The sequence below is a fragment of the Nerophis ophidion genome, linkage group LG18, assembly GCF_033978795.1.
Source record: "Nerophis ophidion isolate RoL-2023_Sa linkage group LG18, RoL_Noph_v1.0, whole genome shotgun sequence".
NCBI lineage: Eukaryota > Metazoa > Chordata > Actinopteri > Syngnathiformes > Syngnathidae > Nerophis > Nerophis ophidion.
The window spans coordinates 17,998,659-18,025,268 of record NC_084628.1 but is presented as its reverse complement, the minus strand read 5'-3'; the positions used below and the strand labels follow the sequence as shown (position 1 = coordinate 18,025,268).

General features: G+C 36.7%; 1 protein-coding gene across 5 annotated transcripts in view; it reads right to left on the bottom strand.

Annotated features, from left to right (window-relative positions):
- dscamb (Down syndrome cell adhesion molecule b) overlaps positions 1-26,610 on the bottom strand; it is a 307,420-nt gene that overhangs the window by 31,204 nt on the left and 249,606 nt on the right. For 3 of the 5 annotated variants that reach the window (XM_061877414.1, XM_061877411.1, XM_061877409.1), the window contains 15 exons: positions 20,491-20,687; positions 20,298-20,394; positions 14,929-15,057; positions 14,683-14,850; positions 13,009-13,079; positions 11,096-11,339; positions 9,487-9,633; positions 9,079-9,234; positions 7,515-7,654; positions 7,245-7,398; positions 7,035-7,152; positions 3,594-3,760; positions 3,410-3,508; positions 1,400-1,588; positions 1,030-1,320 (listed from right to left, as the gene is read on the bottom strand). In XM_061877414.1, the coding sequence (XP_061733398.1) occupies positions 1,030-1,320; positions 1,400-1,588; positions 3,410-3,508; positions 3,594-3,760; positions 7,035-7,152; positions 7,245-7,398; positions 7,515-7,654; positions 9,079-9,234; positions 9,487-9,633; positions 11,096-11,339; positions 13,009-13,079; positions 14,683-14,850; positions 14,929-15,057; positions 20,298-20,394; positions 20,491-20,687 (2,367 nt within the window). The remainder of the gene's footprint in view (positions 1-1,029; positions 1,321-1,399; positions 1,589-3,409; positions 3,509-3,593; positions 3,761-7,034; positions 7,153-7,244; positions 7,399-7,514; positions 7,655-9,078; positions 9,235-9,486; positions 9,634-11,095; positions 11,340-13,008; positions 13,080-14,682; positions 14,851-14,928; positions 15,058-20,297; positions 20,395-20,490; positions 20,688-26,610) is intronic. The other 2 variants (XM_061877412.1, XM_061877410.1) reach the window with 1 other exon arrangement.

Here is a 26,610-nt window from a genome sequence, read left to right as displayed (position 1 = left end):
CTGTCGATGCCAACGTGAGCGTTGAAGTCTCCCAGTAGGACAAGGGAATCACCCGGGGGTGCACTTTCCAGTACTCCCTCGAGTGTACCCAAAAAGGGTGGGTACTCTGAACTGCTGTTTGGTGCGTAAGCACAAAGAACAGTGGGGACCCGTCCCCCCACCTGAAGGCGGAGGAAGGCTACCCTTTCGTCCACTGGGTTGAACTCCAACGTGCAGGCTTTAAGCCGGGGGGCAACCAGAATTGCCACCCCAGCCCGTCGCCTCTCACTGTCGGCAACGCCAGAGTGGAAGAGGGTCCAGTCCCTCTCGAGAGAAGTGGTTCCAGAGCAGCCCTTGCTGTGCGTCGAATTGAGTCCGACTATATCCAGCCGGAACTTCTCCACTTCGTGCACTAGCTCAGGCTCTTTCCCCCCAGTGAGGTGACGTTCCACGTCCCAAGAGCTAGCTTCTGTAGCCGAGGATCGGACCGCCAAGTGCCCTGCCTTCGGCTGCCGCTCAGCTCACATTGCACCCATCCTCTATGGCCCCTGCTATGGGTGGTGAGCCCATTGGAGGGGTGACCCACGTTGCCTCTTCGGGCTGTGCCCGGCCGGGCCCCATGGGAACAGGCCCGACCACCAGGCGCTCGCCATCGTGCCCCACCTCCGGGCCTGGCTCCAGAGGGGGGCCCCGGTGACCCGCGTCCGGGCGAGGGAAATCTGGGTTCATGTTTTATCTTCTTCATAGAGGTTTTCGAGCTGCTCTTTGTCTCTAATACCAATTAATTTGAGTAAATTCTAATAAAACATGAACAATACCATAAATTGTGTTGTATATTAAATTATACCTACAAATATGTATTTAATTTCTCTATTGCTTTTTTTTTTAAATACAACATTTACAGCAACGCCCTATGGAAATTTTTCAAAATATAACATTTGTGAGAAAGGTTAGATTCCCCACATTGTGCTGTGAAGCTGCGTCAACAATTGTGTGTATTTCCCGTTTAAACTGTCAAAGCGCACAAAAAGATGTGTTGTTACGACTCACTTCCGTCCGCATTGAGCGTGGCGAAGGTAATCTTCTTTTCTGCTGAGCCAGCACTGTTGACGACCTTCATCTGCAAGTCGTACCAGGTGGCCTCCTGCAGATCGTAGAGGACGTACGTCTTGGTCAGCGTCGGCCGCTGGGCGGTGGTCCAGGTGGCCGAGTCCACGGCCTTGTACTCCAGTATGAAGGAGGTGATCGGACAGCCGCCGTTGTTCCAGCCGACCAGGTTGAGCCTCGCTCGCGTGAAGTTGATGCTGGTGAAGAGTTCGTGCTCTTTGGCAAACTGAGGCTCTGATGAACAAACAGATGGTTCCTCAGCATCATCAGCATCTTGGATTAATGACACCGTCAGCATCTTTCGCTTCGCTACCTTTCCCATGGGTTTTAGCTTCGATGATCTCACTGATCCGCCCCGGCCCCACTGCATTCTGGGCCGTCAAGGTGAATTTGTACCAGGTGCCACACTTGAGGTTTTCAAGACGGTACGATCGTTCGCTGGGGCTGATGGGGAAACTACCCCACTGCTCACTGTTGTCCTCTGAGTACTGCAGGATGTAGCCTGGAAGGGACACCGTTAAAGAATACATCATTTTAGCTCAATATGTCCCATTTCCTGTTTAGCAAGGCCAAAACATGGTAGCGATGGGATTTATGATATACCGTATTTCCTTGAATTGCCGCCGGGGCACTAATTAATTTAAAACTTCTTCTCACTCCTGCGCTTACCAAAGGCATGCGGTAAAAGTAAGCATGCGCTAATTATTTTAAAACCTCTACTCACTCCGGCACTTACCAAGGGTATGCAGAAAAAATCTCAGTGTGATGTAAGCTTGGACCTTAAATCCTACTGAATAGCTCATAATCTTCTTCCCTTTATGAGATTTCAAATTACCGGTATTAAAAACAGCATCCTCCATTTTGAAAATGATGACAGGGGAAGTATCACTCGTGACATCACGAGTTTGACCCGGCAGTAGTTCAAGGCAGGCGCATTCTATATGCCCTGCAGCAATTCAAGGAAATACGGTATTTATAGTTGTTTATTTTGTCAAGGAAATGATCACTAGTGTCAGTTAGAAGATAAGATCTGGTTCAGAATAGTTTACATTTACCCAAATATTACTCTGTTTGTGGGAATTATTCAGAAATATTGACTATTATACTTTTTTTTCCAATGTAAACATACCATAAGGCGGTGCCATATTTCCATGCTTTGACAGTGACATCACTGTAATGTAAATAAAAAAAGTAAAAATAAAAAATTTAAAAAACTATATACACACACACACATATATATATATATACACATATATATATACACACACACATAAATACATACATACATACATACATATATATATACAAATCGTAAATGGGTTATACTTGTATAAGCTTTTTTACCTTCAAGGTACTCAAAGCGCTTTATATATATATATATATATATACATATATATATATATATATATACACATACATATATATATATGTATGTGTATGTATGTAAAATGTATGTAAATGTAGGTATGCATATATGTATATATGTGTGTATGTATATAAATATGCATTTATATATATATATATATATATATATATATATATATATATATATATACATACAGTATATATATATATATAATATATATATATATATATATAATATATATATATATATAATATATATATATATATATACATACACATAAATATAAATCCATATTTATATACATACATACTCAAAGCGCTATACATACATATATATATATATATATATATATATACACACACATACATATATATATGTATGTGTATGTATGTAAAATGTATGTAAATGTAGGTATGCATATATGTATATATGTGTGTGTATGTATATAAATATGCATTTATATTTATATATATATAGATACAGTATCTATATATATATATATATATAGATACAGTATATATATATATATATATATACAGTATATATATATATATATATATATATAGATACAGTATATATATATATATATATATATATATATATATATATATATAGATACAGTGTATATATATATATACATAAATATAAATCCATATTTATATACATACATACCTATATACATATACATACATTTTACATACATACATATACATATATATACGTGTGTGGGTGTTCGTGTGTGTGTACGTGTTTTTAAATGGAAATAATTAAATCCAAATATTGTTAAGTTTTTTACAACTCATTTTGTATATCTGCATCTATATGTGCATTTTTTTATAAGGCTGGGAATCGGTTCTCATACTTCACTAACATGAGCCATTCAGAAGACTGGATTTTGTTCATGAATGTTAGATCTCTAACACTAATTCTAATGTTGTACTTCTATTTTTATGTCACCTCTGATGGAGCTCCCGCCATTGTCTCCTGGTATCCATGACAACGTGATGGACGTGGTGGTGGTCTTGGTCACTGTGAGGCGAGGCTGATCAGGAGGCACTGAGGATGCGGGGAATCAGAACCATTCAGGATCTCGCCATGACTCGAAAACATTGCCTGTCGCACGTTTCCATGGCGACCCTACCTTGAACCTGCAGGTTAAGCGTGATCTCATCCGAGCCCCAGTTGTTGCTGGCCACGCAGCTGTAGTTCCCAGAATCCTCGGCTTTCACAGTGCGGATGATGAAGCTGCCGTTGCTGTGGACGCTTCGCCGGCCGTCTACCAGGACGGGAGTGGGCGTACCGTTGGTGCTGGAACGACACAATGTCACAATATAACGACTAAATGATAGATTATCATCTGAATATGTGCAATTATATAATTTCATAGTACACTGACTAATCCCTGTGCTTCACTAAATCCAGCAGATGGCGCTGTGCTGATACATTTGTTGGTACATTTTCCTACAGACGAACAATTATGAGTCAAATTGCATTAAATAATATCCTATTTTTTCATACTATAAAACCCTTCTTTTTCCTACTCTTTGAAACTCTTATAAAACTTGCATAATACTTTTGAATCAAAGAAATAGTTTTCAACATCAACAGACACTGAAAAGGTGTGTTAAGTTAAGTTAAAGTACCAACGATTGTCACACACACACTAGGTGCGGTGAAATTTGTCCTCTACATTCGACCTATCCCCTTGATCACCCCCTGGGAGGTGAGGGGAGCAGTGGGCAGCAGCGGTGCCGCGCCCAGGAATCATTGTTGGTGATTTAATCCCCAATTCCAACAATTTGTAGTATTGTGCCATCTTTAGGACGAGTTCTCTCACTGCAGGTGCTGCGGTCTGAAAATGTATTTCCAGTTTCGTCCCTTGAACCGGAAGTATAAGTCCTGTTTGGCCTACTATTTGTCTGTAGCGTTTCTGTTTGAAAGCCTTCTTCATTCCTCACTCCAATCAACATTTGTGAGTTTTACAATGTGACTAAAACTAGTCATACTCACTAAACTGTCACACGTGTGATGTCTTTAGTGTTTTCATGCATATTTGTACGTGCTATCATAATGTAATGATACCAGCATCGCTAGCATTAACTAATATTCTAACCTATTTTGTATTGTTTCGGTTTCGTAAATTCACCAAAACATCGCTGCGGAGTTGAGTCTGCTTAGCAGATTGGAGAGCTAGCTTTGGCAGCTAGTGGATCCATGACAATGACTTCTGTTTTGTTTGATAACCCGTTTTACTGCCGTGTGACAGACACCAGTTGGAGACAATTAAGGTATGTAAATGAACATTTACAAAATATTTTTGCGGCATGTGGTCCGTTGCGGCTAATATATGTAAAAATATTTATTCTTTTCAAAAATTTGGTTGGTGCGGCTTAAATACCGGTGCACTCTAGAGCCCGGAAAATACTAAGTGCTGATTTGACTGCATGAGTTCCTACCCGGTCCTGCTATTATTACTGTGTGAATGCTCCAAATTTCATCCAATTCAAACCGCCCCAACCTCAAATTGTTCAGCCTATTTTAGAATTGCCTTGACAAATTCCAAAGTTTCCCAGATTTCCCAGAATTCCAGGTTTTCCTGTACATTTTTCCCATTCAAAATAAATTGGCCATTTTTCAAACTTCCACCATTTCCACCTTTTTCAACCAATTAAAAATATTCCACTTTCAACACATTCCACCTTCCAGAATATTCTACCTTCCCTTTTTCCGAGTTAAAAAAAATTCCAGGACTTTCCCGAATTCCTGGTTTTCCAAAGCCCTATTTCCACCCTTTTTTATGGAGACTACTCCTTCCACATTTTTCAACCCACTTCAACCATTCCACCGTCAAATCAGTCCTCTTAATCAGGACAAAAAAAACTAAGTTGTTTTTTAACTGGAAAAATTCCCGGTTTTCCCGAAACTCCAGGAATTCCATAATACCATTTCTCAATTAAAAAAAAGATCAGTTAGAATAATACATAATGTTGTATATAGAGAACATACAAATCCTTTGTTCATTGAATAAAAGATACTGAAATTCCACGACATAGTGGATTTGCAAACAGCTAAAATTATACACAAAGCAAACTATAACCTGCTACCCAAGAATATACAAAAATTCTTCTCAACAAAAGAGGAGAAATATATAATCTTAGAGAAATATGTAACTTAAAACATTTGTACGCACGTACAACACTTAAGACCTTCAGTATATCAGTATGTGAAATTAAATTATGGAATGGATTAAGCAAAGCAATCAAACAATATACTTAAATGATCCACTTCAAGAAACTCTTCAAACTTAAAGTGTTTACAAAGTACAAAGAAGAAGAACAATGATAAACATTCTGAATTTATTCATCCATCCATTCATTCTCAAAATAATCTTACTTATCTCATGGTATGGAATATAACTTACTTCACCAATTATTTTTTTATTTATTTTTATTGTTATTACTTATGGAGTATATTGTGAATACATTGAGAACAGGAAGTGAACAAAAGTTTTAGCAACTGTTATGTAAAAGAATAGGGGTAGGATTAAATAAGCTCTGCATTTTCCTACTCATTTTCAAACATGTTGAAAAGAGAAACTGGAAATTGTGATGTAGCATGTTGTATGCTTGCATGTTCCAAATAAACTCAAACTCAAAAATGTTACTACTTCAACATTTCTCAACCGATTTGAAAAATTCAAACGACAACCACAACTCATTCAAGTTTTTGTTTTTTTTACCATTTTCCCCAAAAAATCTCGCTTTTCCTGAAATTCTCTAATACCATTTACTATTTTAAAATGCCTTGCCCGATTTAAACAACTCCAACACCAACCAATTCAGCTCATTCAGGACATTCATGATCTTTATCATTTTATTTATTTATTTTTATTTATTACCAAGATGCTGCTGACAAAGAACATGTCATGGCCGCCGGTGAGGCACACAGGAATATACACATTCCTTCAGGAATTGTCCTTTCTAGTTATTATTGTTATTAGATTGTTTTTAAACTGCCACAACATGTCACATGACCAGGATAATATATCCAGTAACATTTTTTTTTTAGTTTTTTTAAGTTATTTTTGTGGGTGTAAGATACACAGGAAAATGTGCAAAATTTAAGAACCCAGAGGACACCACCCAGCCCCAGGGACCAAAAGGTGGTCAGCCAACCCTATTGCAGCGCCCAAGTTGGCCACTTTGGGAGAACATTCAGGCTGAATCATCCCCCATTATGAATAGCCACCCACCAGTGCCCGTTGAGACAAGGGGGCGCCACCCACCAAAGGGAAACTGCCCCCGAGAGAAGGTGGGAAGGCGGGGTAAAATTGAGGTTTGATTGATTGATTGATACTTTTATTAGTAGATTACACAGTACAGTACATATTCCGTACAATTGACCACTAAATGGTAACACCCGGATAAGTTTTTCAACTTGTTTTAAGTCGGGGTCCACGTTAATCAATTCAAGGTAGAAGGTGAGGAAAGATGAGAAATGAGATTAAAGGGGCGGTCACCACCCGCTCCCAGTGATCCAGCGCCTTTTATTCGTATAAAAACACTGTCAATGTGTGACTTACTTCCCCTTTAGCCACTTGATGGTGGGAGGAGGGTCTCCTACGGCTTTGCAGGGTAGAACAATATCCTTCATCCAAGGCGTGGTCACCGTGCCGTTGAAGGTTAGAATCCTGGCTGGAGCTTCACAACACAAACAGGCAGGAAACACAGAAATACATGAAACAGAGTGATAAAAAAACAGAAATATATGACAGAGCAGCTGACAGTAGTACCTTCAGCCAGAGGCTCCACCGTGATTTTGTCACTGTTGTTGCCGTGACCTGCGGCAGTCACAGCCACCACCCAGATGCTGTACTGCCGGTTGCGAGCCTGGTTGGGGATCCTGTAGAAGTAGGCGTCAGGGGAGGCCTCAAACTCACTCATCACCTGTAAATGCGAGGGGGAGAAAAGAATACTGTATCATGGTAGAAGTGAATTCAAGTGGTTGTGGGGAAAGAGGAAGGGGCAAAATGGAGCTGTAGGACCCTGTGGCACACACACACTATTACCATCGGGTGCAGGTTCGAGCAGAAGACGATGTATTTCCTGATGATGCCGTTGAGCTTGAGAGGAGGCAGCCAGGAGACAAACACCACGGAGCTGCTAGAGGCTGCCGCCTTCACACCTGCAGGAGGCCCGGGAACTTCAAATGTAGAGGGAAAAAAAAGTTGGATTCAACTAAGGATATTGAAAAAAAAAAAATCATGGTTCCGAATTGTAGTATTTATTTCCATTCATTAAATTCCATGTTTATTTTTTTTAATTCTGTGACTTTTTTTCTTGAAAAAAAAAAAAGAGTATTCTCTTTTACTTTAACTTTTACTGAAAAAAAACACTTTTTCTTTAAAAATATACAACTTAAAACTCATTTAACCTAGCCACGTTTTAGGGGGCAGGACATTAAAAAAATAAAATAAACATAAAAAATAAAAAAAAATGTTAGGTGGGGTGTTTTGTTGTTGAATATACCATATTATGTTATCCATAAAAAGGCATCCTTATTTTTCTTTAAAACATAATTATTTTCCTAAAATTTGCATGTTTTCTTACAAATACAGATTTTTATTTTTTTTTAAACAAAAAGTACCTATTATTGTTGAAAATGTATCATGTTTTTCTTGACAATACAATAGCTTTAAAACTTTATGGGGGATTTTCTTGAAAAAACACTGTGCTATGTTTTCCTAGTGAATAATAAAATAGATATACAAAATTGTGATGAAAATAGTCATTTATTTTCCTTAGAATATATCAGTTAGTTTTTTTAAATAAAAATGTTTTTTTTAAATAGGTATGGGTTTTATTTAAAAAAAAAAAAAACACATCATTTTTTTTCTTTCTAACAGACACTTTTTTAAAAAATATTGAGGATTTTTTTTGTTGTTGTTTAAAAATGTACCATATTATGTTTTTCATGAAAATAATGTTTTATTTAGCTTTAAAATATAACAATAATTGTTGTAAAAACATTTTTTTTTTTTTTTAAATATTCATTTTTTGGGCAAAACATACACCCGTTTTTATAGAAAAATATAACTTGTTTTTAATTGTCAACAATTTTAAAAACTTTTGAGGATTTTTTTTTTTGTGGTGGAAACTACACCGTATCATATTCTATTTTAGATTAAAATAGAACAATTATTTCATTTAAAAATCATTGTAAAAGTGGTGTTTTAATACAGCTTTTTGGAGAAAATATAGATATTTGTTTTTGGGTAAAGGATACACATTTATTTCTAAAACCATATACTAATAACATTTCTTTTCCTGAAAAAATACTATTTTCATTAATGTATTTATTTTTTTTTTTTTTCTTTAAACAAAACAATTTTTCATGCATTTTTTTTCTTGAAACATTTTGCGGGGAAACAATTTATAAAAAAGAAAAGTGTATTTGTTCCACAAAATAACAAATCATTTTACATTTATTTAGAAAACGGGAAATTTTGTGGAAAATGGTTATTCGTTTTTTTTATATAAATATAAAAATAAACAAAATCAGTTAAATTCAAATCTGAATATGTCAAAATTATATAATGATATTTATTTGCCAGGCTGGTTCCGTACCATCCTCTTTGGTGCGCACATAGATCTGCTCACTCCGGACACCGTCTCCTGCATTGGTGAAGGCTAACACCTGGATGCTGTAGTTGGTGTACTTCTCTAGACCATCCAATTCCAAAGATGGCTGAATCGTGGTGACGTTACGAATTTCGCCCAGTTCTGACACACGATGAGATCATACATTCATTGTATTAAAATGTCTATGCTCAATATTCATTGAAATCTCTTACTACCATACTTGAAGTTAAGGCTGTACAAAGAAAGGGATGATGAAGTGCAAGACCAATCTTATATTAGTGCTCGGTGGTGGACAATTCACAAAAACACAGTAAAAAAATACTTGAAAAGTAGTAATAGGAATCTTCCACAGCATTGATCCGTGTATAATGTGAATGTGGTATATGTTAATACCTCCATCAGGCAGGTTGGCCCAGTAGATGACCCTGTAGCCCTGCAGGTTGCCATTTAGGGCTTCTCTAGGCAGCGGGATCCAGGACAGAGAAATCACCTCTGGAGACTTGGCCACGGCCAGCACGTTCTCAGGAGGCCGCGAAGGGACTGAAGACACAGAGAGGGAGAAAATATTAATAAATGAAATTAAAAAATAAGGATAAACGGTAAAATAAAGAGTATATTTTTTCTGGTATTAATGTTAGATGTGTTGCTCTGTGATTCACAGTACTCAAAAGTATTAATATTATCAAAAGAGAATTCAATGAATAAAAAAAAACAACAACTCAAAATGCAAATTTAAAAAAAGCTGTGCACTGTATTTTTCACCTTTAGGTTAAAATGTTTTTTTTTTTTTATTGTGAATACAATACAATAATTGTTGATATTCGCAACATCTTTATTTCCACGGAGTTACTTTTTATTCACACAATATAACAACTTTTTTCTTATTCCTGAGCGATGTGTACTGTACTTTTTACCTCGGTAAAATATTATTAAAAGTGTATTACGATATTATGATGTTTTTGCTTGGAAAAAAATGTGAATTTAAATTGAAACATTTTTTTCATTTTTTTGAAGCTTCATTGTCCTAAATTGTGTTCCACTTGTTCCTTGAAAAAAAAAAAAAACTAAATATGATTTCAAACAATAATATTAAATAATAAATACACACATTTTTGGGGGGGAAGTATATTACTTTTTTCCCCTCATAAATACAAAAGTTTACCCCTGACTCGGCAACATATTTCCTCTGGAAGATATAATAACAAAACTGTTTTACAGTGAATATATATATTGTTTTAGTGAAAAATACAATATTTTTACCCCAATTTTTTTTTTTTTACAACATTTGATTTTTGTGAAAGCTGTACTAGGGTAGAAATTACAACATTACTTATTTTTAAACAGATAATCCAATTAACACGGTGTCTTCATTTCTACATATACAATTCCATGTTGATTCTAATAACTCCAATACGTCTTTTTCTTTTTTTTTTTTAGATGTACAACTTTAAACAATTTTTAAAAAAATATATATGTTAATGAAAAAATACTTACATTCTTTCATTTAGATTTTTTTCCAGGGATTTTTTTTTTTCTTCTCAAAATTCTACAATTTATTTATACAATTAACATTTTTTCTCGACGATAAACCTTTTTTTAATTTGGAAAAATTATGTAGTCTTTTCTTTGAAACATGCATATTTTTCTCTAAAACATAAACAAAGGTTTTCTTTCAAATACATTTTATTTCAAATACACCATTTTTTTTCTAAAAGAAGTATAGTATTTTTGGAGCTAAAGTCTTAAGAAATATGATTTATTTCTCAAAATGTTTTATTTTTTTATATACCTTTCAACAGCACTATGTCATGTTTTCTAAAACTGTCCACTAGATAGTAGCATTTCACTATATCTGAAATGGTCTACAGAAGCTTTGATTTTAGGCCCAGTGAGGCTAAATATTGGATGAAATGGCATCAGAACAGAAACCAAAGCACAAAATAAACCACTGCAAGATGAAATACAATAAATTTGTAAACTGTGACGGACACATCCTTCTTACCATCCTCCAGAGTCTTGGTGACCACCTGCTGCGAGGACGGTCCGGTCCCGGCTCTGTTCGCAGCCTGAACGACCACGCTGTACTGGGTGAACTTCTTCAGGTCGTCCAGCACGATGTTCTCTGTGGTGTCTCCTGTCGTGTCTACGCTGATGATGGTAAACTGGTGGTTTCCCCCGGGACTGTACTCCCTGTAGCCCACCTGGTAGCCTCGAATCACGCCGTTTTGCAGGTGCCTGTGGGGGGGCTGCCGGGTAAAAATGAGAAAGAAAACGAAGCAATGGGATTCTGGTAAACAAAATGTTCACACAATGGTTTCAATGTCTTGATGGAGACATTTTATCTTACATTTTACATAATATTTCATTTTTGTGAAAGCTTTACTAGGGTAAAAAAATACAAAATTATTCATTTTTAAGCCGATTATCCAATTAATATGCTATCCTTCATTTCAATTCCATATTTATTCTAATAACTCCAATATGTCTTTTTCTCTTATTCCCCTCTTAGATGTACAACTTTAAACAAAAATAGATTAAAAAAATATGTAAATGTTCATGAAAACTACTTAAATTCTATAATTTGGATTTTTTTTTCTGGGGAAAATATGTTTTTTCTTCTCAAAATTCTACAATTTTTTAATATAATAAACATTTTTCTTGACAATAGATCTTTTTCTTTTGGAAAAATTGTGTACTCTTTTCTTTGAAATGTGCATAATTTGTCTAAAACATATACAAAGGTTTCCTTTAAAATAAATAGTTAGTTTTTGTTTCAAATACACCAATTATTTTAAATAAATAAATGATAAATGGGTTGTACTTGTATAGCGCTTTTCTACCTTCAAGGTACTCAAAGCGCTTTGACACTACTTCCACATTTACCCATTCACACACACATTCACACACTGATGGAGGGAGCTGCCAAGCAAGGCGCTAACCAGCACCCATCAGGAGCAAGGGTGAAGTGTCTTGCTCAGGACACAACGGACGTGACGAGGTTGGTACTAGGTGGGGATTGAACCAGGGACCCTCGGGTTGTGCACGGCCACTCTCCCACTCCGTCGCGCCGTTTTAATTTACAAAAGTCAATTTTTCCCTTAAAAATCGATTGATATTTTTGTTATGCTTTTAGATAATATAAACTTCCTTTTTTTAAGAAAAATATGTTTTTCAAATAGTCACTTATAAAAATATTTTTTTTTATCATGAATAAACAAATATAGGTTTTAAATATATGTTCATAAAAATTACTTACATTCTTTCATTTAGATTTTTTTCCAGGGGGAAAAATTATTCTTCTCAAAATGTATTTATTAACACAATAAATGTTTCTTCTTGACAATAGACTTTTTCATTTTGGAAAAATGTGTACTCTTTTCTTTGAAATATGCATATTTTCTCTAAAACATATACAAAAGTTTCTTTTAAAATAAATAGTTTTTTTGTTTCAAATACACCAATTATTTTATTTTTTAAAAAGTCATTTTTTTCCCTTAAAAACAACTTTTTGTTTTGTTTTTGGACAATGTAAACCCCTTTTTTGTTTAAGAATTTTTTTTTTAAATATATAGTCACTTATAAAAATAAATTTTAACTATGAATACACAAATACAGTAAAAACACAGCATATTTTTGAAAATAAAAATATTTGACCTAAAACTAAAATACTTTTTTTGTGAAAATACTATATAGTATACATTGGTGTGGTAAAATATTGTATATACTTGTATATTGTCTGAATGAGGAATGGAGGTCTTATACAGATGACACAATGCAACATTCAAAGCTTAAAGATAGGACTTTGTAAGCTTGTCAACATGCCACATACATACATACATACATACATACATACATACATACATACATACATACGTACGTATGAAGCTCATATGAAGTAAAGCTGGGGAAGTTTACCTTCCAGGACACCTTAATGCTCTGAGGGGACGTGGGCTCCAGAGTGACATCTTGTGGAGGACCGTCTGGGGCTGCAGAATAAAAGCAGTCAGTCAGCATTATTGGCCACTCTGTCTTAAGTGGAACAGATGATCTGCCACGAAGGACAATTTATTTACTTTATATTCATACATTTTTACACATAAGCTCACTAGAGGGGGCTGTTGAGGTAAAAATGGATCCCCCTGACTGTCATTAACAGCAGCAAGCGCCTTGGGGCTTGACAGCATATTAAAAAAGAACAACAGTATTAACATTTAAATGTGACAAATGTTGGACTTAATTGAATTGTTATGCTTCATCATAGCTGGGAGTTAAATAAATGCGGCTGGAATGGTTTTATTTGTTTGGGAACATACTTATTAACAAGTTACATTGAGGAACATTACATGATGACAATTGCTCAATCTAATATGTCTGAAAACGAGTCAGAAGAAGCAGAGCTTATTTCATCTAACCTTTTTACCGTGTCTCAGCAATCACTAATAACTTGTTCATTTGCTGTGTTTTATAATTAGAAGTATTTTCTAATAGGGAGGATAATAGTCGAGAATAGATAGCTTGAACAATTAAATACATTGATAAATAATTCAATACAACAGTAAAATAGTTTTGGATGGTGGGTAGAATATTTTACCCCTCAAAATATACAAATTATTTTTATTTGAAAATGTAAATACTGTTTTTGATTTTTTTCTGAAACAAACATGTTTTATTTAGTGTTCTTTTGCATCTATTATTATTTTTTCAAAATGGATTTATATTTTTTTTATTTTATATTATATATTCTGTTTTATTTTATTTTTATTTTGGTTTAGTTTTTTCCAGAAAATTTTATAAATTAATTTTTTTAGATCTTGAAAATCTGTAATTTTTTTTCCTCTAAAACACACCGTCTTTTTCTTGAATATATATAACTTCAAGATAAGTTTTTATTTTTTTAAATGCATACACTTTTTTCGGACATCACACATATAAAATAAAAAAAACATGTTTTTTGATTAACATTAATCACTTCTTTAAAAAATTTAAAATTTAAAAAAAATAAACACTAAACACTTAAAAAAAAATATATATATATATATATTCCATTAAATGTTTACGTCTCTTCTCAAAAACATCCAACTTTTTACTAAAAAGAGAAGTATTTTTTCCCGGAAAAATAAGAAAGACAAATATGTTTAAAAAAATAAATAAATAAATACATTTTCATGAAAATGTACAGACTATTTTCTTGGAAAATAGCATTATTTGAATTTTTTTTTTTAAATGAAAATGTGCATGTTTTTTTTTTTTAATAAAAATCATACAACTTATTTTCCCTTGGTAAGTAGATAATTTTTCCCTCAGAAAAAAAATATATATTTTCATGAAAATACACATCTTTTTTTTGGAGAAAATATAGGACTTTTGTCATGAAATAAAAAAATTCTTAGTCAAGTATTTAAAATAATCCACAGTATAAATAAAACCTATGAGAAAAAAACATGAATACACTAAAATAAACAAACATAACACAAATACATACATATATATATTTTATTTGTGGAAACTAAACCTAAGCATTTTGCTTTGTCAACGCTTGGTACTCGCTGTAGTTCAGTCAAGAACTGAGTCAATAATTTGCTCACTAACCAGCTTCGTCGGTGGTGATGGTGAGCTCGTTGCTGGGGTTACTGTTGCCAATGATGTTCTTGGCCACCATGCGAATGTTGTAGGTGGAAGAAGGGTGGAGGTCGATGATGGTAGCCTGGTTGAGCTGTGGCGACACGTCTTTGGTCACCTGTGCTGACATCCACGACGCTACGAACAACACAAGGGAAACAAATAAACATAAAGTGTTTTTTTGGGATGAACTCTTTTTTTTTTTTTTATCACTACCTGATTTGTTCTTGCACTCTATGTCATATCCTGTGATGGGGCTGTTGCCATCGAAGCCCATGGTCCAGCGGAGAGCGATGGTCCTGTCCTTGACCTCCCGGATCTCCACCTCAGGAGGGTCTGGAGGCTCTGTGGTAAAGTGAAGGACATTTTTAGAGGACCGTCAGAAAGAGAGGTTTTGTCGGTTTATCTTAAGTTGTCTAGTAGTTTTATGTGCAAAACAAAGTAAAGTAAAGAAAGTAGGGAGTACAAAATATTGTTATATAAAAAACAAGGTGTGATATTTGTGGCGCCCCCTATAGGGTGTGGTAAAAATGCTTTGGAAGAAATGCTAGCAAACACTCAGTTTTTTATAACCATTAAAGAAGTTCTCTGCAGGTTTCAACTTGTCAAATTTAATGAAACGGTTTTGTGGCATATTGCTGCCGAGTTCGATCTTCCAGGGATGCGTCGACAATGAACACAGCATAAGGTAAGATATAATAAATTTATTAAAGTAACAAAAAGAGCTAAAGAACAAAAATACTGGCGCTAAGCACAAAGGCAAATAAAAGCGCTAGCATCGAAGGCTAGGAAGACAAAAAGCTAAACTAAACTTGGCACGTAGGCACAAAAAGGTAAACAACACAATTAGCATGAGAGCTAAAAAAAAGGAAAGAGTGTAGCATAAAAGCTAGTGAGAATATACCTATGAGTAGTCGTCTGTGTTGCACGAAGGCAAATTAGGAACCCAGGCTGAACTAACAAAAGGGGCGAGCTTCAATAAGAAAGGTGATTAGTACAACAGGTGTGCAGGTACCGTGAGTAGCAGGTGAAAACAATCTGAAACCATGGTGACAAACTAAACAGGAACTAAGGAGGTCGAACTACAAAACGTGATACAGAAAAGGAACAATAAACAAGAAATATGTAAAGATCCGAGTAGCGGATCGCAACATTTAAGACTTTTAAAGACTTTTTTAAGACCATCTTGATAATAATTTAAGATCATTTCACATCCACACGGACAAAAAAATACAAAGACAAAGTAAAATCAGAGGCCCAGAATAAATTGTAACTACCGTATTTTTCTTACTATAAAGCGCACATAAAATCATTTCTGTTTCTCAAAACTCGACAGTGCGCCTTATAACCTGGTGCGCCTAATGTACGGAATAATTCTGGTTTTGCTAACCGACCTCGAAGCAATTTTATTTGGTATATTGTGTAATGATAAGTGTGACCAGCAGATGGCAGTCACACATAAGAGACACGTGTAGACTGCAATATGATGGCAGTCACACATAAGAGATATGCGTAAACTGCACTATGATGGCAATAAGACTCAAGTAAACAACACCAACTAAATCGTTGAACTTTTACTTACCCATCTTATGCAAGTCATTTGGTTTTGCTGTGGGCTTTCGTTAAGTTTCCTCCGCTGCAATGCTTAGCTGTAACAACACAACGCTGCACGCACAGCACACCAGCTGGTGGTGCTCAATAAATTCTGGCGGGTCAGCACAGGTAGCCTACTTTGGTTCTGTTTTTTAGTTCCGTTTTAGTGTCTTCAAAAATGTAAAAAGCAAGATTGAAGTTGATGTATGTTTTAAATAAAAGTAACGTCAGTAGATTTTTAAGACCTTTCAAAATCGTATTTAAGACCTTATATGACATTTTAGGAGAATGTTAGACATTTTAAGGCCTTAAACTCAAAATTATTGGATTTAAAACTTTTTTTTAGACTTTCTATAACCCTGATTAAGGACAATTACATTCTAACTTCCTTTTGCTTGTGGCGGCCATGTTTTTTTCAACCAATCTTGCTCAAATGTTACACACAGGTGCCTGTTTATTCCCTAAAAGTGCGTAGCAATTTTCGTAGTGACTCGAATTAACATGCTAAAATTATGGGCTGGTGTTTCTATAGATCGCATTGAGCTGAATGAGAATTTTCAAGTCCATTTTGACTCACGTGATTTAATAACAGCATCACCATGTTGTGTATTTGTTAGACAAAGTATTAGAACAGGCAACACAGAAAAGGCGCATGTTTCGTCGAATTGTCACCCTTTTGTGTGCAACAATTACGCAAACAAATACTTGATTAAAAAAAAGTTAACTCATGCGATTATTCACACAAAAATATTGCCTAATCCTGCAGTTTATTTTGAGCGCATATACTCCTTTACCTTAACCATGTATGGTTACCTGAGAGGTGTGTGTCGTTATAACGTTATATTGTCAGTGAACAGGTCAATGCAAACAACAAAATATTGACTGGATTTTAGTTCCCAAGTTTTACGTCAAAAAATGACGTACATTCAAGTAAAACATTTAAAACGTGATCCTGAATGACATTTTGCCAATATAATTGCATCTGTGTACAAATATTGGGGTCTTTTATAAGTTAGTTAAATAATGCAAGCGAGTATTAACCTGTGTTTAATCACGATTAATCACAAGTCAAGAAAGTGATTATTGTATTTTCAGTACTATAAGCCGCTACTTTTTTCCCTACGCTTTGTACACTGCTACTTATAAAACTGTGTGGCTAACTGATGAATTTTTATTCGCTAACGGCCATAATGTTTTTTACTCAACAAATACTTTTTCCATAACACACTCACAGAGACACTAAAAAGGTTTGTTATTATTTGTGTAATGGTGCCATCTTTTGGACGAGTTCGCTGTATGCCTGTGCTGTGAGTTGAACGTCTACAGTATTTCTTTCTGTTTAGTGCCTTAAACTGGAAGTACAGATGCCGTTCCGTCTCATACTAGCCAACCCTCCCGGAATTTCCGGGAGACTCGCGAAATTCAGCGGCTCTCCCGAAAACCTCCCGGAAGAAATTTTCTCACGGAAATCTCCCGAAATTCACGCCCCCTGCAGCTCCGTGCAGACATGAGTAGAGACAACCTGTTTTCACGTCCGCTTTCCTGTTATATAAACAGCTTGCCTGCCCAATCACATTACAACATCTACGGATTTTTAATAAAAAACTGCACACACAAGATGACGAAGCAGAAGAATGAGGAAGTTACAGCCATGGCGACGCCGTCTGTAATAGAGTGATTCTATGTTGTCTGTTGTCATTTCCTGGTGAATGTTGGCTATAGCGTTATGGGGTTGCTTTTTAATTGGCCAACGATTTACCTGGTGTTGTCTACCTGACGGCAAGTGACTCTCGCAGTACGCAAATGGCAGAACAAAAGTTACTTAAATAGTGAAAGGTAAGTGTTGTTGTTTTTTTTAAGTAACCAGCAAGCACAGTACAGTTAGTAGAACAACTGTGTTTTTATTACTGTGTATTTGATAGGTGCCGTCTGTAATTCAACTATCTATTTTATTTATATATATATATAATACCATTTATATATAGCTAGAATTCATTGAAAGTCAAATATTTCAAACATATATGAAATATATATGAAATACTCGAGTTGGTGAATTATACTTGTCCCATTTTAACCACGTCCCCCACCCAAACAACGCCCCCAACCTCTTCAAAGTAAGCAATGACGATTACTGTGGATTTGCCAATATGCAGTATTTTGTTGAGTTACAGTAATCATTCATCAAATATGCTAAAAGGGTCAGGCAAAATGCCCCAAACATGTGAAAATGTTTGAAAATATCACAAAGTAAATTAGTTTTTTTTTTTTTACAAATGTGTTTTGTATTTATCATTGTTGAGGGTAATTCACTCCAATAGTGTGTTATCATATGAAGTCTGTGTGAGTGAAATGACAATAAAACTGCATTTATACAAATGCTTGCTTTATTTTGATGAAAGGGCAAATGTTTTGACCGAAGTGTGTCATTTTGCAAATAATCTATGAATCAAGAAAAATGATTGTGGTGTTTGGAAAAGTGTGTAAATCCTCTTGAAAAAAGACACAAAGTTAGTAAAATTGTGTGTAAGCAAATGGAAAAAACTGTTAAGCCATACATATTGTTCATGCAGGCAAAACATGATAACGTGCTAATGCTAATGTGTTAATGCCAACTAGAAAGAAAATACAGTGGGGCAAAAAAGTATTTAGTCAGCCACCGATTGTGCAAGTTCTTCCACTTAAAATGATGACAGAGGTCTGTAATTTTCACCATAGGTACACTTCAACTGTGAGAGACAGAATGTGAAAAATCCAGGAAGTTCACATTGTAGGAATTTTGAAGAATTTATTTGTAAATTATGGTGGAAAATAAGCTTTTGGTGAACCATTCAAAGCTCTCACTGATGGAAGGAGGTTTTGGTTCAAAATCTCACGATACATGGCCCCATGTATTCTTTCCTTAACACGGATCAATCGTCCTGTCCCCTTAGCAGACAAAACAGCACCAAAGCATGACGTACACACACAGTAGGTATAGTGTTCTTGGGATGCAACTCAGTATTCTTCTTCCTCCAAACACGACCAGTTGAGTTTATACACAAATGGATACATGGATGATACAGCAGAGGATTGGGAGAATGTCATGTAGTCATCCATCCATCCATTTTCTACCGCTTATTCCCTTTTGGGGTCGCGGGGGGCGCTGGCGCCTATCTCAGCTACAATCGGGCGGAAGGCGGGGTACACCCTGGACAAGTCGCCACCTTATCGCAGGGCCAACACAGATAGACAGACAACATTCACACTCACATTCACACACTAGGGCCAATTTAGTGTTGCCAATCAACCTATCCCCAGGTGCATGTCTTTGGAAGTGGGAGGAAGCCGGAGTACCCGGAGGGAAGCCACACATTTACGAGGACAACAAGCAAACTCCACACAGAAAGATCCCGAGCCTGGATTTGAACCCAGGACTGCAGGTACTTCGTATTGTGAGGCAGACGCACTAACCCCTCTACCACCGTGAAGGTTGTCATGTAGTCAGATGAAACCAAAATAGAACTTTTTGGTATAAACTCAACTCGTCGTGTTTGGAGGAAGAAGAATACTGAGTTGCATCCCAAGAACACCATACCTACTGTGAAGCATGGAGGTGGAAACATCATGCTTTGGGGCTGTTTTTCTGCTAAGGGGACAGGACGATTGATCCGTGTTAAAGAAAGAATGAATGGGGCCATGTATTTTGAGATTTTGAGCCAAAACCTCCTTCCAACAGTGAGAGCTTTGAATGGTTGACCAAATACTTATTTTCCACCATTATTTACAAATAAATTCTTTAAAATTCCTACAATGTGAATTCCTGGATTTTTTTTTCACATTCTGTCTCTCACAGTTGAAGTGTACCTATGATGAAAATTACAGACCTCTGTCATCATTTTAAGTGGGAGAACTTGCACAATCGGTGGCTGACTAAATACTTTTTTGCCCCACTGTAAATCAAGAAAACACAGACGTTCTTGTGAATAAAGTCATGGCTGTCAGCACATTTCTACCTTGCACCGTCAGCTGTATGATTCCTCGATCTTCCCCAAAGGAGTTGATGGCGTGACAGGAGAAGAAACCGGAGTCCTCGCGTACAGTCGGCATGATCTGCAAAGGTGGACAGTTGCTAATGTCATTCTCCCAGAATTTATATGGAGATTTTAGCCTGATTTTTTTGGACACAGAAACAAAAAAAGAACCCACCACCAGCGTGGAGACGACTTCGTCGGCCACTTCTTTGACGGTCACCACGTATCTGCTGGTCTCAGGGTTGATGATGCGCTCCTCCTTCTCCCAGCGTACCATGATGGGCTTCTCGCCGTGTGCTATGCAACTCATCCTCTTCTCCTCGCCCTGCGTAGCCAGCGTGGTGTTGGGGTACGACGTGATCATGGCCGGGACTGGATGTGGAGAGAGAGAGAGGAGGTTCATTTATGCATTTACATTTGTGTGGTTTTGCAGAGGGTGACTTATATTTACGCTTGTTCGGCATCAAATGATTCAATTGCATGTGTTCACAAGAGAGTTTTATTTTCAAAATTTTCCGGAGAACTTATTTTTTCCAACTTTTTTCCAGTGTTGGCCAATACTGATATAAATTGAATACAAAATCAGCATGAGTCATACATATTTTCATTATTTTGTAATGTGAAATGTTAAAATACAATACTAGGTATTAAAAATACTAACCTATTTATTATAACGGACTTATTCTGTCTTTAAGTTGAAGCGGAGCGGTAGTAGTCTCCCGAAGACACGGAGTGGCCACACTAAATCCAATAAATAAAGTCAAATGATGCGGACACATTTGTTACTGGATACTTTTTAACAGTAATATGCAACTATGATACTTTGATACTTGTTTGTATTGACAAATGTGCTGTTTAAGACTGAAATATTGTTCAATTAAGGAAACCTATGAGGTATGCCTAGCTTGTGTGCTAATGCGTGCTTAGCTGATGTGTAGCTGCTAGTTCCTAGTAGCCTATGTATCATGTTTATATTTTGCAAATGCCTTGACTAAAATAGAAGAAAAGAACAACATTGTGTGTTTATTGGAGGACATTTAGATATTTGCATGAGCAAATGCGCTGCAGGACTTCTTGTATCGAAGCTAATTCTGGAATTTTTTTTGCTAATATCAGTCTGATATTCCATATCAATATTCTCCAATTTTTACACTTGTTTACTATCAAAGGAATAAATTGTTTATACGCTTTTTTATTGTTTTCTTTTTTGTATATTCTGCGACCCTATCTAGAAGAGAAGGGGCAACTTCAACAGAGAAGGTCAAGCCCGTCAACATCCGCATTGTCACTTATACCCACTCAGAAAGTTACTGTGCGCTTAACTTCTTTTTATACTTGAAACTGTTGCAAACATTTGATGTGCAAAGCAAAGTGAGTCACCTTTGCATTACAACTTTATTAATAAAATTAAGAATGAGGTATTTAAGGTTTGCGCGTCAATGTGTCAAATGTTAATTCACTTAAAAATTTTTAGCAGGAAGATGTTTTGACAAGCATTGATTTTATGTAAGTGCACGTTTTGTAAATACAATTATGTATAGTGTATACCTCAAATGCTTTATTATTAAAAAACTCTGTTGTTATGTTGTGTAAATCAGAAATAAAAACAGAATACAATGATTTGCAAATCTTGGTCAACTTAAATTTGATTGAATGGACTGCAAAGACAAGATATCTATTGTTCGAAATGAGAAACGTAATATTTTTTTGCAAATAATCATTAACTTAGAATTCAATAGCAGCAACGCATTGCAAAAAAGTTGGCACGGGGGCATTTTTACCACTGTGTTACATGGCCTTTCCTTTTAACCACACTCAGTAAACGTTTGGGAACTGAGGAGACCAATTTTTGTAGCTTTTTGATGGAATTTTTTCACATTCTTGCTTGATGTACAGTTTAAGTCGTTCAACAGTGCGAGGTCTCCGTTGTGGTATTTTAGGCTTCATATTGGGCCACACATTTTCAATAGGAGACAGGTCTGGACTACACGCAGGCCAATCTAGTACCCGAACTCTCTTACTATGAAGCCACGCTGTTGTAACACGTGCAGAAGATGGCTTGGCATTGTTTTGAAGAAATAAGCAGGGGCTTCCATGAAAAAAACGTTGCTTGGATGGCAACATATGTTGTTCCAAAACCTGTATGTACTTTTAAAAATTAATGGTGCCTTCACAGATGTGTAAGCTACCCATGCTTTGGGCACTAATACACCCCCATACCATCACAGAGGCTGGCTTTTGAACTTTGCGCCTATAACAGTCTGGATGGTTCTTTTCCTCTTTGGTCCTTCGTACAACACGTCCACATTTTCCCCCAAAAAATTGAAATGTTGACTCGTCAGATCACAGAAACCTTTTCCAATTTGCATCAGTCCTTCTCAAATGAGCTCAGGCCCAGCAAAGCCGGCGGCGTTTCTGGGTTTTGTTGACAAATGGCTTTCACTTTGCATAATAGAGTTTTAACTTGCACTTATAGATGTAGCAACAAACTGTATGTGGTTACTGACAGTGGTTTTCTGAAGTGTAACTGAGCCCATGTGGTGATACCGTTTACATAATGATGTCGGTTTTTGATGCAGCACCACGTGAGGAATCAAAGGTCCGTAATATCATCGCTTCCGTAGCGCAATTTCTCCAGATTCTGGGAACCTTTTGGTGATATTACGGACTGTAGATGGTGAAATCCCTAAATTCTTTACAATAGCTCGTTGAGAGATGTTGTTCTTAAACTGTTTGACATTTTGCCCACACATTTGTTCACAAAGTGGTGACCCTCGCCCCATCCCTGTTTGTGAATGACTGAGCATTTCATAGAAGCTGCTTTTATACCCAATCATGGCACCCACCTGTTCCCAATTAGCCGGTTCACCTGTGGGATGTTCCAAATAAGTGTATGATGAGCATTCCTCAAATTTCTCAGTCTTTTTTGCCACTCGTGCCAGCTTTTTTGAAATATGCATCAAATTCTAAATGAGCTATTAGCAAAAAATAACAAAGTTTACCAGTTCGAATGTTACGTATCTTGTCTTTGCAGTTAATTCAATTGAATAGAAGTTGAAAAGGATTTGCAAATCATTGCATTCTGTTTTTTTTTTAAACGATTTACACAACCTGCCAACTTCACTGGTTTTGGGTTTTGTATATTTAAGTTTTAGGATGATGGAAATTGGCTTTTTTTTAGCTTTTTATGGGCACATTCATTATTTCTGCCTAGCTACTCCGTCAATTGACGGTATTTGTTGTTTATGTTTGTGTTTTATCGTTTTAGTGCAAATGTTCTTTGTTTATGTTTTCTTATTTCGTCTCCATATATTTATATCGTCTTGTATGTAGTCATCGCAGCATTTGGGTTTATAGACGGGATGTGTTCGGGTTCCAGTTATTTGTGAATGCATTCAGAGAACAAAAAGCGTATTTTCCTGCTCCAAAGCCAGCCTGTAACTTGTCTCAATTCCGCCAGCCGGCTTTGATGACGACAGCCGACGGTAACGTGCGGCTTTTCTCGGCGAAGAGGCTGCCGAAGCCGACGAGGAAGAAAGAGGTGACTCCTGACTGAACTCCCATCGCTCTGACACTGGAGTCTGTCTGGCGGTGCGCCGTAACCACACACCGGGCTCATTATCAACACGTTCAGTGTGTGTGTGTGTGTGTGTGTGTGTGTGTGTGTGTGTGTGTGTGTGTGTGTGTGTGTGTGTCTGTGTGTGTGTGTGTGTGTGTGTGTGTGTGTGTGATTCAGCAGAATGAATACTTATTGTTAATGTCTCTTTCATTCTTCTTCCCACACGACTTTCAGGTAAAAATTGAGAAATTCATGATTTGGATGACGCTATATTGGTTCAAAAGGTATTTACCCTATTCTTTTTTTTTTATGTATTTATTTATTTGTTTACATTTATCATCTTCCACTATTTTATTAATAACTTGAAATCATTAAACCAATGTGAGAATGTCATATCATTTGTATTTATTTTTATATTTATTAATTAATTTGATAGGGAAATCACAATACAGGTACTGAGAAAACAGACAACCCCCCCCCCCGCCCCGACCCCCACCAAAAATTACTAAAAAATAAAAAAATTAAATAAGAATGACAATCCACCCCCCACCCCACAGTTGCGGAGTCTGTTTAGCTGATTGGAGAGCTAGCATCCACAGCTAATGGGTCCATGACAAATACTTCTGTTTTGTTCGATCAGCCTTTGTACTGCCGCGTTACAGACACCGTTTGGAAACAATTAAAGTATGTAAATAAACATTAAACATACTGTGTAATTTCATTTGTGCGCTGCGCTGGGTGCATCTTCGGGAGCACAACAGGCGTGTGTCAGTCAATCACCAGCAATCAGTGCGCCTGTCACTGATCAGAGTACCTGCCTTCAAAAGCCTGCTACCCCGCTCCAAAATGATCTCGACCTCCTGCCTGGACACAGACCTTCGACGCCTCACTATAGCTCCCGAGTTTGTCTTGTTCCCCCCTTGGACTTCCGCACCTCTCGCTCAACAATCCAGGTAACACTCAAGTAATTCCTACACATAGTCGCACACCATACACATCTTGGATTAAGACATATACTTCATTTATATATATATATATATATATATATATATATATATATATATATATACATAAGGGGTGTGGGAAAAAAACTATTCGAATTTGAATCGCGATTTTCACGTTGTGGGATTCAGAATCGATTCTCATTTTTAAAAAAACAACTTTTAAAAAAAAAATAATTTTTAATCAATCCAACAAAACAATACACAGCAATACCATAACAATGCAATCCAATTCCAAAACCAAACCTGACCTGTGGAGTTCCCCAGGATTCGGTCCTTGGCCCTGCACTCCTCAGCATCTACATGCTGCCGCTGGATGCAGTCATACGCAAATACGGTATTAGCTTTCATTGTTATGCTGATGACACCCAACTCTACATGCCCCTAAAGCTGACCAACACGCCGGACTGTAGTCAGTTGGAAGCGTGTCTTAATGAAATTAAACAATGGCTGTCCGCTAATTTTTTGCAACTTAACGCCAAAAAAATGGAAATGCTGATTATCGGTCCTGCTAGACACCGATCTCTATTTAATAATACAACTTTAACATTTGACAACCAAATAATAAAACAAGGTGACTCAGTAAAAAATCTGGGTATTATCTTTGACCCAACTCTCTCCTTTGAGTCACACATTAAAATCGTTACTAAAACGGCCTTCTTTCATCTCCGTAATATCGCTAAAATTCGCTCCATTCTTTCCACTAAAGACGCCGAGATCATTATCCATGCGTTTGTCACGTCTCGTCTCGATTACTGTAACGTATTATTTTCGGGTCTCCCCATGTCTAGCATTAAAAGATTACAGTTGGTACAAAATGCGGCTGCTAGACTTTTGACAAGAACAAGAAAGTTTGATCATATTACGCCTATACTGGCTCATCTGCACTGGCTTCCTGTGCACTTAAGATGTGACTTTAAGGTTTTACTAATTACGTATAAAATACTACACGGTCTAGCTCCATCCTATCTTGCCGATTGTATTGTACCATATGTCCCGGCAAGAAATCTGCATTCAAAAGACTCCGGCTTATTAGTGATTCCTAAAGCCCAAAAAAAAAAAGTATGCGGGCTATAGAGCGTTTTCCGTTCGGGCTCCAGTACTCTGGTATGCCCTCCCGGTAACAGTTCGAGATGCTACCTCAGTAGAAGCATTTAAGTTTCACCTTAAAACTCATCTGTATACTCTAGCCTTTAAAGAGACCTCCTTTTTAGACCAGTTGATCTGCCGCTTCTTTTCTTTTTTCTCCTATGTCCCCCCCTCCCTTGTGGATGGGGTCCGGTCCGATGACCATGGATGAAGTACTGGCTGTCCAGAGTCGAGACCCAGGATGGACCGCTCGCTTGTGTATCGGTTAGGGACATCTCTACGCTGCTGATCCGCCTCCGCTTGAGATGGACTCTCGCTGCTATCATGTTAGACCCGCTCGACATCCATTGCTTCCCGTCCCCTAGAAGGGGGGGGGGGGGGGGGGAGTTTTCCTTGCCCTTTTGTGGGTTCTTCCGAGGATGTCGTAGTCGTAATGGTTTGTACAGTCCTTTGAGACATTTGTGATTTGGGGCTATATAAATAAACATTGATTGATTGAGCAACACTCAGAACTGCAATAAACAGAGCAATTGAGAGGAGACACAAACACGACACAGAACAAACCAAAAGTAGTGAAATGAAAATGAATATTATCAACAACAGTATCAATATTAGTTATAATTTAAGCATAGCAGTGATTAAAAAT